This window comes from Acinonyx jubatus, chromosome B3 (assembly GCF_027475565.1).
Source record: "Acinonyx jubatus isolate Ajub_Pintada_27869175 chromosome B3, VMU_Ajub_asm_v1.0, whole genome shotgun sequence".
Classification (NCBI taxonomy): domain Eukaryota; kingdom Metazoa; phylum Chordata; class Mammalia; order Carnivora; family Felidae; genus Acinonyx; species Acinonyx jubatus.
Window position 1 is genome coordinate 70,570,726 of NC_069386.1, and position 13,133 is coordinate 70,583,858.

A 13,133-nucleotide genomic window follows, 5' to 3' on the forward strand; every position below is an offset into this window, starting at 1 on the left:
TATTCTTTTGATTTACCATAATCCTGTTGTTCTTGTTTACATTTTCCTATTTTGTTATGCCTAGTTCCCTCTGCAAAACAGAGGCTTTAAAACAAGTACTGAATAATACTAATAATCCTTGCAGTTTTCAGGTGAAACTTGAAACTACCTTAGCCAGTCAACTCCAAAGAGGTTTCCCCATTAAAAATTGGGTATCAGGTATGTTTCAAAGCCTAGGGGGCTCAGTTAAGCATCTAACTCTTGATTTTAGTCATGAGATAGAGCCCCACATTGGGGTCCAGACTGGGTGTGGAGCCTGCTTGGGATCCTCTCTCACCCTCTTCCTTCCCCTGCTTGTTCTCTCTAAAAAAAAATTAAAACTCTTAAAAAAAAAAAAAGTTTCAAAGATTTCATTTTAAGTCATCTACCTTCTTAATCCATTCCTGGCTGGCAACCATTCTTAAAAGCTTCCAAGCTATTTTTTCTTTTATTTCTTGGCATAGTGGGGGAAAAAAGGAAAACATTATTCTGAATTTTATACCCAACAAATACATCACCATATTTTACGGTTTTAAATCTTACTTCTACTGAATAGCTTAAGGTCCTGGAATTTGAGATTGTCGTTACCCAGAATTCCCTCTAAACAACAATTAGCTGAGCCTGAAACTCAAGCTTTTCATCCTTACCTGCACTGCTAACCAAGCCCACCACTTGCTCTGCCTAGATTTCTATTAAAACTACTCCAATCTCTTTCCTGGGGCCCAAAGTTAAGTAACCTAACAGTGACTATAAACCTTCATTAGATCGGTGGTAAGACGATGGCCTCTTTTTTTAAAAAACAAGTTTGTAATCTATCCATTTCATCAGATTACAAGATATAGAACTATATGCTATTTCAATCATGTTTCCTTTACTTTCGTACAGTTTTGGCCTTGGAGCCTGAATTTCAAAGTATTAAAAGAGAACATCTATGACTATAGAATTCTACAGTATTGTTCTAAGAGGATCTTCAAGTATGAAATGATTCTTCCCCATCAAGATAAACTAGAGGTCTCTTGGCATTGTATCAGTAACCCTATGTGTATATGTTTTCTAACAGCATATGATCATTTCTCTAAGCTTTCTGCAGTTTCTTTCAATATTTGGTTTCATACGAAATTATAAAAGTAGGTATTTTTAGGCCTGGCCTGACTAGTCTGTTATCTTTTAAGTACTGATGGCTAACATTATAACCTTAAACAGGTTTTATTAACATCTTAGAACCGTGTCCCTTTCTTCTAAGCATCCAATTTATTTTCTTGTTGGGAGTTATGTGCCGAAAGGGAGTTTGTGTAACATGCAATCATGTCAGATCAGAAACAGGGTGGGTAAAAAGCTACTTTCGTACTGTGGACATGAGGTCCAAAGGCAGTCCACAGTTCAGCTCTTCCTTCTTTTCTGCTTTGTCACCTGTTACATAAAACGATTTATGGAATTCTAATAAATAGGACAGGACTTCTGGTAGGCTGGATACAAATGCCTTGTTGCAACAACTTTTCTGGGGAATCCAAGGTTTGTGTGAATGATAGTAGTCTAAACTAACCATGTTTTTGCCCTGTTCGGCTGGAAACTGAAGTATAAAACATAAATAAACTGGACCTTTCAGGATTAGGCAAACATCACAAATCTAGAAGCTGTTTAATAAATCTGTCCTTAGAAGTCTGGGTGCTAATTAGTATCGTGACTAAAAATCACAACAATTTAATCATATTGGCAAAGGCGCAAAAATTACAGGGATTAAACCAATTTAAAGTAAAATACATGTTCTCAGTAACCTTGCAAGATTATATACTATAGAAGAGAAGTAAAGAAAGAGCTTTCCTATTTTTAGTAACAGTGAGGCACAGACTCAATCCAGGAAGCAACTGGGACTATATCAATTAAAAGGATAAAATGGGAGAAAAAAGAAACTTCGTTCTCCAGTTGTTTCAATTTTCCAAAAATCTTGACATGTCTGAGCCTCATGTATTTAAGGAGAAAACAATTTAGCACACAACAAAAATCTCAAAAAGGGTGCCAACTGGACCACAAAACATTGATGAAAAGGCTTAATGTAGTTCCCAAACCTTTTCATTTGGAAAGAAGAGCCATTCTGCAAAAGAATTTAAGTAACTTGTCTCCTTAACACAATACCCACCCCAATGATACATCGTCTGAGTAGTGTATGTTGGTATGCATAATGACTATGACTCAAAGAAAAATATATTTAGTACATTTTAAGGGTTTTGTGGAAGCCGCTGTGAAACAAAGAATTGGAAGTAAACAATTATCAACTACAAAAATAAAAAACCAGGGTTTTTTTTCTCCAAATTCCTGGTTTAATAAGGACTTGTTTATTTTGAGAAAAAAAGGGTCCCAAACATCAGGCTGTTCACAAAAATAACCCACAGTATCAACTTTAGAAAACAAATCTTAAGACTATTACACTAATTTTTCTAGAGGATGCATTTGACATGCCAACTCTCATTCACAAAAATACATTGTTACATTTGTGTTGAACATCCCCACATAAGCACTCTTATGTGGGGTATAACACACATACCTCTAACTCAAAGCTGCTCTCAGGTGCTACTCAACTAAAGCGATTGCCTTTGCAGTTAGGGAAGCACAACTACTGAGCTCATGTATGAATGGAAATAACTGCACTCCCTGCATAACAAGAGATTATTTTGGAGACAGTTGATAAAAACCACACATCCTTTTTATTGTTAAGTCATAAAGAGGTATCAAAATTAAAAGCAAAAATTACAGGGTAAGACTTAACATAACTACTAGGAGCGTCAAAGGAAGTGAAAATGGGACTAGGCGCAGGGCAATATGAATTAATGAACATGGGAAGGACAAGGATGGGGAGAACAGTGAGCATGTGCTGAAGATACTAGGGGAGAGGATCTGGTGAAAATTTTGATCTTAGACAAGCGCCTAGGTAAAGAAATAATGGGACAAGATTTCTAAACCCCACTATGTGCTTAAGAGTCATCCTCGCCATTGGCGCTGTCTCTGTCATCCTCTCCTTCCTCAGCCTCTTTTTCATCATCCTTGATCAACTCCAGCTGTGAGAAACAGACACAAATAGGATGGAGTTAGAGGCACTCCATGTGTCCCTGATCCCCCCTCCACCACCTCTTTCTTTCCTTTCCCGTGGTTTTCACCTGGTCATCCCCCCGATCTTCATTATCATCATCATCCAGTAGGTCCCCCTCCTCAGCAGAGTCATCTGCACCCCCCTCAGACTCCATCTTCACATTAGTCTCATCTTTCTTCAGGGAGCTGCTGCTCTGCTCCTCTTCTGACTTATCATTCTTCATCTCTACTGGGGATGAGAAGGACAAGTCTGTCTAGGGGCAAGTAATGTCCACAGGATGTAGACAATCCCCACTAATGATCATAGAACTGCAGCACAAACCTAAATCCTCCCACACAAATGCCCTTCCCAATTCAAACTCCCCAAGTTTCATATTCAATTGCTTTATATCCCACTACTCCAACATATACCTTCAACTATCTTAGGTGGCTAACCCAACTTTATACCCAACAAGCAGGAAAACCATTTACCTCCTTGTTTGCTCTGTTCTTTCTCAATTTTTTCCAGGCTTTCCAGTAGAGAATCCACTTTTTGCTTTATCTGGGTCAACTCCTTCTTAATGGTCTGAAGGTCATCGCCTTTCACTTTAATACAAACAAAACTCTAGATTAGAATCAACTATACCAGAAAGCTACCTGTTGCCAAACTCATCCCCAGCTAAACCATATGGCCGTAGCCACCAGAAGATCACTGGGGAGAAATGGAGCCAGGACCATATTCTCCCGGTAATGTGGGGACCCTCGGTTTTATAGCTGGTAGCTAAAAACTACTTCTAATGTGCCTGCTCACTTAGCAGTAGAATCTTACTTTTGTAGGCCCGCTAAAGACCTCAATTATATTTGAAAGCATTTTTTGTACTGTTTTTACTGACCTACAATTTCATAAATTTATAAATGCTTAGTTAGCTCCCTAAAGTCTAGCAACTTTTTTCAAATTACCAAGGCCTTGTAATTTATGTAACTTATAGAAGGCAGTCTAAATTGGCCCCTGAATCAATGCCTTCTCCTCTTCCACTGTTTTGATAATGTGGAGCTATTTGTATAAAAATTGACTATTGGCTGCACTAATTTCCCTATTTCAACACAAGAAAATAGCAGAATCACCAAACTGCAGTAATACATACACTTTCCAGACTTGGACGAAGATCCTCGCTGTCCACTCTTAGAATTAAAGCCACTTTTGCCTCTTCGTGAGGTGTTTCCTGATACACGCTGGCGTTTTGAGGGAACTACAGCCCGAGCAATAGGAGGAGGAGGAGGAACGCGTGCCGGGTAACTATACATCCTATTGGATAAAAAGAAAACAGAATTCCTTCACAACTAAAATTAAGTCAGCAAGACCCAACAGTGATCTTATACAAGAATAATATTCATTGTCTATTTGTTTCTTTTGGCTAATTTCATTCAAAAGTCCACTTCAAACCTTTCTTCTTTGCTGCTTTGAATACTGCAGCTACTCCAAGAAGATGCATACCCAAGGATAGTTGGTTGATCTTAAGGGATGGACATAAAAACCTCCTTTGTACTAGGGCAGTATCAATAAAGCACTGCTTTTTATAATGAATAGTCTATATTGATCTCTTTTTATACGTGTTACAATACATAGTAACACAACACATAATATATAACTCAAAAAACAAACATAAAAACAATCCCAAATAAAGTTCTCACAAGAAGGGATTGAAATTACTGGTGTCTGCCAACAGTGTTATATTTACTGTTAGCTAAATCCCTGATTTTTATTATCCACAGAATTATACAGATAAATCCTTACTGCTAACTAGTTTGTGATAATAGAATGAACCACACAAAACTGCCAAGATTAACCAGTTTAGGACTATAAAAACAAAGAGCCATTCAAATGTGTTTGTTGTGTATAAAAAGCCATGATCAATTCTAACAACATTTAAACATAAGATGTACTCATAGTTACAACAAGATGGAGAATATTGTCTGTCTTATTTGCTATTCACTAGTGCCTAAATCCAATGCCCAGCATGCATTCAGCTCTCAAATACAGACACTGGTTGCTCAGTTGGTTCTTCCACTGGGGAAGTATGGCTCTACAATTTGTAAATTTGTAAAGAGAAAATTCAAAGCACAACAAAAAGCTTCTTCCATGGGTATCAGTTTTAGAAAATCTCTACATTCCATGTCATTTTTACAAAATACTGTGGCAGCATAAGAAGGTAAGACATAGCAGTAGGAAAAAAATCTTACAATTCTAGTTCTGCACCTTTTTAGTAACTAACTTAATTTCAAGGCCCAGTTTTCTACGAAAACTACCCACACCAAGTGCTGCTCTGCCTAACTTCCAAAGTTTTAAGGAGCAAATGTGATGTATTAAAATTATGTAATTCATATATGTGGACTCTCCCTGTAATATACTTCATTAGTGGCTAATCTCTGAATCTCTAAGGTTTCAATCCTCCTGGTAGTGAAAACAGTGATTTTATATGGTCTTTCAGAGAATTTTCTTCTCCTCAACCCAATTTAATATAAAATGTTTCCATTATACTTTAACATAGTAGTATTTTAGTTTTTCCTAGGAGTAGCTATCACAGGAACATTTTCCTAAATTAAGAAAGAGCACATGTACATTGCCAAACAAGTGAGGGCACAACTAAATTTTCACTTAAGCAGTTTTCAGTCAAGACCACCCTTGAAACACAGCAGTTATTGATTTCCCAAGTGAAAAATGATGTTAAGAGTTACTGAAGTGCTCATAATTCTTGTTTTTAAGCTCTATTAAAAACAATTTTTTATTCGAGAGAGAACGTGAGTGTGAAAGAAGACGAGTGGGAGAGAGAATCTTAAGCAGGTTCCACACTTAGTGCAGAGCCCAGTGCAGGGCTCAATCCCAAGACCCTGGGATCATGACCTGAGCTGAAACCAAGAGTGGGATGGATGCTCAATTGACTGAGCCACTCAGGCACCCCTTAAGGATCACTTTTATGTTTGAGCTCCAGGAAATAAGAAAATGTATGATTTAGAAGGTAGGGAGGTATTGGTGCTTCTACAGAGGTTGTTGCTCAGTAGACAATTTTGTTAATGAGGAAGAAGATACTTTAAAAGCAGTTTCAGTCAATGATGGTGAGTTAATCCATTATTTTTGGGCATGGAACAACTCATGGCCCAATCCTGTTGGATTCAGAGATCTAACCTACCCCTCCTAACCAACCCACTCACTGTCATTGGCACAAGTCTCCAAACCAAAGACCTTGCCAGTTCACATTCCTTATACTTCACCGCACTGGAAATATACAATTTCACTCAATGCAGGTAAATCGATAATGAAAATAAGGCAAGAAATGCAGTTTTCAAGTCAAATGCTCCAATTTTCAGAACAAAAGTGTATTTTGGAAGATAAACTGTTAGTGCTGAATGGCTTTTAGTGCCATGGAACTTAACTGCTACTCAAACAAAAATGAACTCTTGAAAAACTCTAAGGAAGAAGTAAGTTTAAGTAGACCTTCCTTGTAAAATCTCAAAGTGTATGACTGAAAACATGAGAAGAAAACCATACCTACTATGATAACCCTCAAGGTCAAAGGGATAGGAACTACAAAGCTGAGTAGGACACCTTCAAAAACCAGCTACAAATTTAAGTAACCATTTTCCCCACAAGAAAACCTTATTAAGATGAACATCATGTGCTGATCCCCTACTGATAATTGATAAAGCCCAAGTCCTTAAAAAGCCTTCATACAAGTTTCACTATTACCAAAGGAAAAAGCACTAGAAACCCTAAATAGGTTATGACTGCCCCATAAACCAGCAATCTGGACATTAAGTGTCGGTATAAAATCTAGCCAGAATAAAAAGGTAATTAAAATACCGGAAAAAACAAAACAAAACAAAAAAAAACCTAAATCACTTCTGATCACACATGAGCCAGCTAATTATCTGAACAGGTAAGACAAAGGAACTCTGTCCTAATCTCTAAGCAAAACATACGCCTAACAAGTCATTTATTAAAAATAAAAGTTTAGGGATGCCTGGGTGGCTCAGTTAGTTAAGTGTCTTGATTCTTGATTTGGGCACAGGTCATAATCTCCGTTCATGAGTTCAAGCCCTGGATTGGGCTCTAGGGCTGGGATTCTCTCTCTTCCCCCTTCCCTACTCTCTCAAAAATAAATAAATAAACTTTAGAAGTTTACAGAGGCGCCAGGGTGGCTCAGTTGGTTAAGTGTCAGACTTTTGGTTTTGGCTCAGGTCATGGCCCCAGGTCCAGCCAGCTCTGTGCTGGCAGCATGGAGTCTGTTTGGGATTCTCTCTCTCTGCCCCTCTCCTGCTCGCTCTTGCTCTTTCAAAATAAATAAACTTTAAAGAAATAAAATAAAAATAAAAGTTTATAGAGGCGCCTGGCTGGCTTAGTCTAGCGTGTGACTCTTGATTTTGGGGTTAAGTTCAAGCCCATGTTGGATGTAGAGATTACTTAAAAATAAAAATCTTAAATAAATGAAGTTTAGAGAGTCAAGCTTATTAAATGCTTAGATGTAAAAGTGATCTTTGGGTCTCAAAAACCCTGATTAATAGTATTAAATTTCAATCACTACCAAAGCAGAAACAACTAGAATATATTAGTAAATATCTATATTCTCCTGAATTTATTTGTTTAATGTACCACACCTGCCTTCAGGTCTTAAAAATTTAGATAGATTAAAAATGATGGTTTAGGTTAATATTAATTATCAAATTATCAATTCTGGAAATAACTGCCAGATATCTTAGGCCCACAAATATGTTAAAAAAGTCATTCAAGTGTTAGGTATTTTCTTCTGCTTCATTATGATCTATAATGGGATTTCAAGATGGTGTTTCTTCCTGCTTACCTTTGATTTTCCTAGGATTGATTTTATAGGCTACCATGTTGTTTGGGCTTTGGAATGTGTAAGCATCTCTGAAACTGCTAAAATTCTACAAATGTACCTATTCCCAATAAGGTTAAAAATCACTGAGGCAGAAATGAGAGGAATCTTCCATTCTACTTAAGCAAATCAGGACCAAATCTAAAATGACTGCTCATTTCTAAGAAATGTGCTCTAACTCACTAAAAAAAAATTTTTTTAGGTAATCTACACCACACATGGAGCTCAAAATCATGAGCCCAAGAGTCATAACGCTCCACTGAATGAGCTAGCTAGACACCTCAAAACGTGCTTCAATTTAGAGAAATACAGGGGAAATTATGTACAATCCAGGTTATACAAAAGGCATGATCTTAAGAAAGTGACAGGAACAAAATCCTGATGAATAAATAGAAGTAATCTATTGGATAGATCTAGATGAAACCATGGAAATCAATGTGACACAATAGCAAATATTATGTATAGAGTTTAAGAGCCAAAAGAGATTTTTTTCCATCCTAGTTCCAGTAATTACTAGTTGATGACAGATACCTCAAACTCTGTACCCAAAATGACTCTACACAGAAACTAGCACACTAACAATTCACTTAGTTTTTTTAAACTAAAGCCCTAAGTGAAGACCTATTAACTGTCCTGAGTTTGATTCTTGTCAGTGTACTCTATGACAATCTACAACTTTAACTACAGGTTTCCCAACGATTTATCCAGGGTAAACCTTCAGAATACACACCTTACATTACATTCTGCATGGTTTTGTAGAAAAAGACTTTACAAATTTTACTTTATCTTTGGATGGTGTAGACTGAAGCTAAGCATTGCACTACACAAGACGACTGATACTAATGAATACCAGAATCTTAAAAACTATTCAAGAACCAAAGCCTTCAGCAATTGGTATCTTTGAGAATTTGAAAAGAATATTTCTTTCTCACTTTTTTTCTTAAAAATTTTTAAATGTTTTCCTTTGAGAGCACCCAAGCAAGCAGGGGAGGGTCAGATAGAGAGGGAAACACAGAATCTGAAGCAGGTTCCAAGATGTCAGCAGAGACCTACCCAGGGCTCAAACTCATGAACCATAAGATCATGACCTGAGCGTAAGTTAGACACCTAACCAACTAAGCCATCCAGGCACCTCTGTTTCCCAGTTTTTATAAAAGCTTCTATGGGGGCGCCTGGGTGGCTCAGTTGGTTGAGCGTTCGACTTCAGCTCAGGTCATGATCTCACGGTCCGTTGAGTTTGAGCCCCGCGTCGGGCTCTGGGCTGATGGCTCAGAGACTGGAGCCTGCTTCCGATTCTGTGTCTCCCTCTCTCTCTGCCCCTCCCCGGTTCATGCTCTGTCTCTGTCTCAAAAATAAACGTTAAAAAAAAAAAATTAAAAAAAAAAAAAAAAAAAGAGCTTCTATGAAAACATATTTGAATGATTTAGGTAACTATTTTCCATTATCTTTAAGACTACCAAAACTTTTTCACTAGACTACAGACAGTACAACCCCTCAGACTTTTAAAATCATGTTATTAAAAAAAATAAATAAATAAAATCATGTTATTCATTTTTAATGTGATAGAATTAACATAATCAAGTTACCTTAAATGCACAATTAAACACTGTAGCATAAAATTCATTTTAACATGTACACAAATAACTAAAAACCAAAATTTTTACTCAACATCCTAATGGCTAACACACACGTGAAAATATATTCAACATCACTCATCATCAGGGAAATACAAATCAAAACCACAATGAGGTACAAACTCATACCTGTCAGAATGGCTAAAATTAACTACACAGCAAACGAAAGATGTTGGTGAAGATGTGGAAAATGGGGAACCCTTTTACACTGCTGGTGGAAATGCAAACTGGTGCAGCCACTCTAGAAACCAGTAAGGACGTTCCTCAAAAAGTTAAAAATAGAACTACCTTAAAATTCAGCAATTGCACTAATACGTATTTTTCCAAAGAATGCAAAAATACAAATTCAAAGGGGTACATGCACCCTGATGTTTATAGTAGCATTATCAACAATAGCCAAACTATGGAAAGAGCCCAAGTGTCCACTGACTAATGAATCAATAAAAATGTGGTACACATACACACTGGAATATTACTCAGCCATCAAAAAATCCTGGGGTGTCTTGGTGTGAGCACTCAGTCAGTTAAGTGTCTGACTTCTGATTTTGGCCCAGGTCATGATCTCACGAACCATGAGACTGAGCCCCGTGCTGGGCTCCACACTGACAGCGGGAAGCCTGCCTGGGATTCTTTCTCTTCCTCTCTCTACCCCTCATCCACGTGCGTTCTCTCTCAAAATAAACAAAAAAATGAAATCTTGCCATTTGCAATGAATGACACGGATAGAGACCGTCAGAGAAAGAGAAATATATGATTTCACTCATGTGTAATTTAGGGAAAAAAGATGAACACGTGCAAAGGGGGAAAAAAAGAGGGAGGCAAACTTTATAACAATAGAGAACAAACTGAGGGCTAATGGAGGCAGAGTTTGGGGGGTAGGCTAAATGGGTGAGGAGTATCAAGGGTACTTGTTAGGAGCACTGGATGTTATATGTAAGTAATGAATTACTAAATTCTACTCCTGAAACCAGTATTACACTGTGTTTAACCAACTAGAATTTAAGAATTTAGGAAAAAAAACTTTTTTAAGTTCATCCTAATGTAATTTCAATAGTATATATTTATTTAAATCTCAAAGACTTATGAGTAGGCTACTGATAGGGTGCCTGGGTGGCTCAGCTGGTTAAGCACTGGACTTCAGCTTATGTCATGATCTCAACAGTTGGTGGGTTCGAGCCCCATGCTAACAGTGCGGAGCCTGCATGGGATTCTTTCTCTCTCTCTCTCTCTCTCTCAAGAATAAACAAACTTAAATAAATACATGAGTATGCCACTGACTTTGCTTTATGTAAGAAATGGGGGGGGGGGGGCTTAAAAATGTATCTGTAACGCGTTTAATTCAGATTTACATTAAAATGTAAATATGAAACTATGTCATACCAAAAACAGATCCCAAAAAACCTTTCATGTTGTAAGAATGCTTGCTTTTGTGCCTAAAAATAAATCAACTAGCTAAATTTTTATAACTTGTTTTATTTCTAAAGTAAGATAATTTTAAAATCATTTTTATGTGTATTTATTTTGAGAGAGAGAGAATGAAATCTCAAGCAGGCTCTTCTGCACTGTCAGTGTAGAGCCTAATGTGGGGCTTGAACTAACGAACTGTGAGAACATTACCTGAGCCAAAATCAAGAGTCAGATGCTTACCCAACTGAGCCACCCAGGAGGCCCAGTAAGAGACAATTTCTAAACCTTAGTAGCAAGTAGTTTTTCCACAAATATGTTGCCTTAGTGAGTCTTCTTCAGAGAAGGACTGAAGTGAATGCAACTGTTAAATTTGTTTCCCTAACACAATTTATGGTTAGAGTGCCAATTACCAATATAAATTTGCATGGTTGTACTTTGTATTCCTTAACTTTCTTCATGTTGCCTTTATCCAATGGCCCATTAAGGATACAGATTTGTAGGACTGGAAAAACAGCAAGCCCTACTCATATTAATGGTAAAGGGACTGAAGGACAAACCAGTATGCTGCACAGGATCATTTCATACATAATGGCTGGGTGGCTCAGTGGGTGAAGCGTCCAACTATTGATTTGGACTCAGGTCATGATCTCATAGTCCTGGAATCAAGCCCCAAGGGACCAATCCCCAAACAGGTTCCCCACTGACAGTATCAGCCTGCTTGGGATTCTCTCTCCTCTCTGTCCTTCCCCTGCTCACGCAGGTATGTGCTCTCTCTCAAAATAAATAAACGTTAAAAACTTAAAAAAAAAAAAAACTATTTTGTAATTAAAGGAAAACAAAGATTACCTAACTACCTTTTTTTTTAAAGAACACTACCCAAAGAACAATGATCAAGGTTGAGAACACCACATGCATTCCTGCTTACAATATAGACATATACATAGACAGCCCCTGTATACGTAGAACCAAAGTTGTCAACGAACAACTGGCTCTACAATCTTCTTTCACAAAGAATTGTTGGTTTAACACTTACGAGTATTTTTGCAAATTCAAAGATACATTTGATTAAAAATTGCTTGACTGATTTATTTGCAACTCTCAAAGAGAAGAAAAAAATTAATTGCACATACTCATTTCAGGATGCATCCAGTTTTATATATTAAAAAAAGTAAAAAGTTGCATCTTAAAATTACAGTGATTTGTCTTGACAAATTCATTTGGAAAGCTGTTAACACAAAACCAGAGGTTTCCAGGAAAGACAATTTGAAAATTCATCTCAAAACTTTCTAAATGAAAAATAATCTGAGCAATATGTAAGGTTGCTTTGATCAATCCTTTCAGAAACAGTACCGGATCCAAGACTATGTTAAGAAAAAAAATTTTAGGGGCGCCTGGGTGGCTCAGTCGGTTAAGCGGCCAACTTTGGCTCAGGTCATGATCTCACACTCCGTGAGTTCGAGCCCCACGTCGGGCTCTGTGCTGACCGCTCAGAGCCTGGAGCCTGTTTCAGATTCTGTGCCTCCTTCTCTCTCTGACCCTCCCCTGTTCATGCTCTGTCTGCCTCTGTCTCAAAAATAAATAAACATTAAAAAAAAAAAAAAAGAAAAACATTTTAATCTGTCTTTGCTTCTGCTTAGGAAGCTTTATATCCAGGTGACCATCTTTTAATTGACACAATTTCCGCCAAAATTATAACATTATTCATTTGTCATAATGTTAACACATACACTTCCCCACATATCATTTTGGGTCTTTCCCAAAGATAATAAACTGTAGGTGTTGTCAAATTTTTTTTTTAATAAAGCTGAAATTACAAAACAGTATTTATGACAAATATTGTTTATAAACTGTATGTTAAGAACATGTAAGACCACTCATTCCTATATTCTCAATTTACATCCAGGTCAAAGGGTACACTTCTTTTGCTTACAATGAAATTTCCTTTAAGGAGTTGTCTGAGAACAGACTTGTGGTTGCTAGGAATAGGGTGGAGAAACTGACTAGAAAAAGAGTTTCACGGTGAATTTGTGAGAAGCATGATCTATCTGTATCTTGATATCCTGGTAGATACTGTAACTTGAATATACTATGTTTGTTAAAATAATACACTGAAAGAGTA

At 37.2% G+C, this 13,133-nt stretch overlaps 1 protein-coding gene across 13 annotated transcripts in view; it reads right to left on the bottom strand.

Annotated features, from left to right (window-relative positions):
• Nucleotides 1-2,701: 2,701 nt before the first annotated feature.
• The window catches only part of HNRNPC (heterogeneous nuclear ribonucleoprotein C), a 54,897-nt gene continuing 44,465 nt past the window's right edge, over nt 2,702-13,133 (bottom strand). For 11 of the 13 annotated variants that reach the window (XM_015068238.3, XM_015068244.3, XM_015068235.3 and 8 more), the window contains 4 exons: nt 4,227-4,387; nt 3,574-3,687; nt 3,171-3,331; nt 2,702-3,071 (listed from right to left, as the gene is read on the bottom strand). In XM_015068238.3, the coding sequence (XP_014923724.1) occupies nt 2,988-3,071; nt 3,171-3,331; nt 3,574-3,687; nt 4,227-4,387 (520 nt within the window). In that variant the 3' untranslated portion in view covers nt 2,702-2,987. The remainder of the gene's footprint in view (nt 3,072-3,170; nt 3,332-3,573; nt 3,688-4,226; nt 4,388-13,133) is intronic. The other 2 variants (XM_015068245.3, XM_015068243.3) reach the window with 1 other exon arrangement.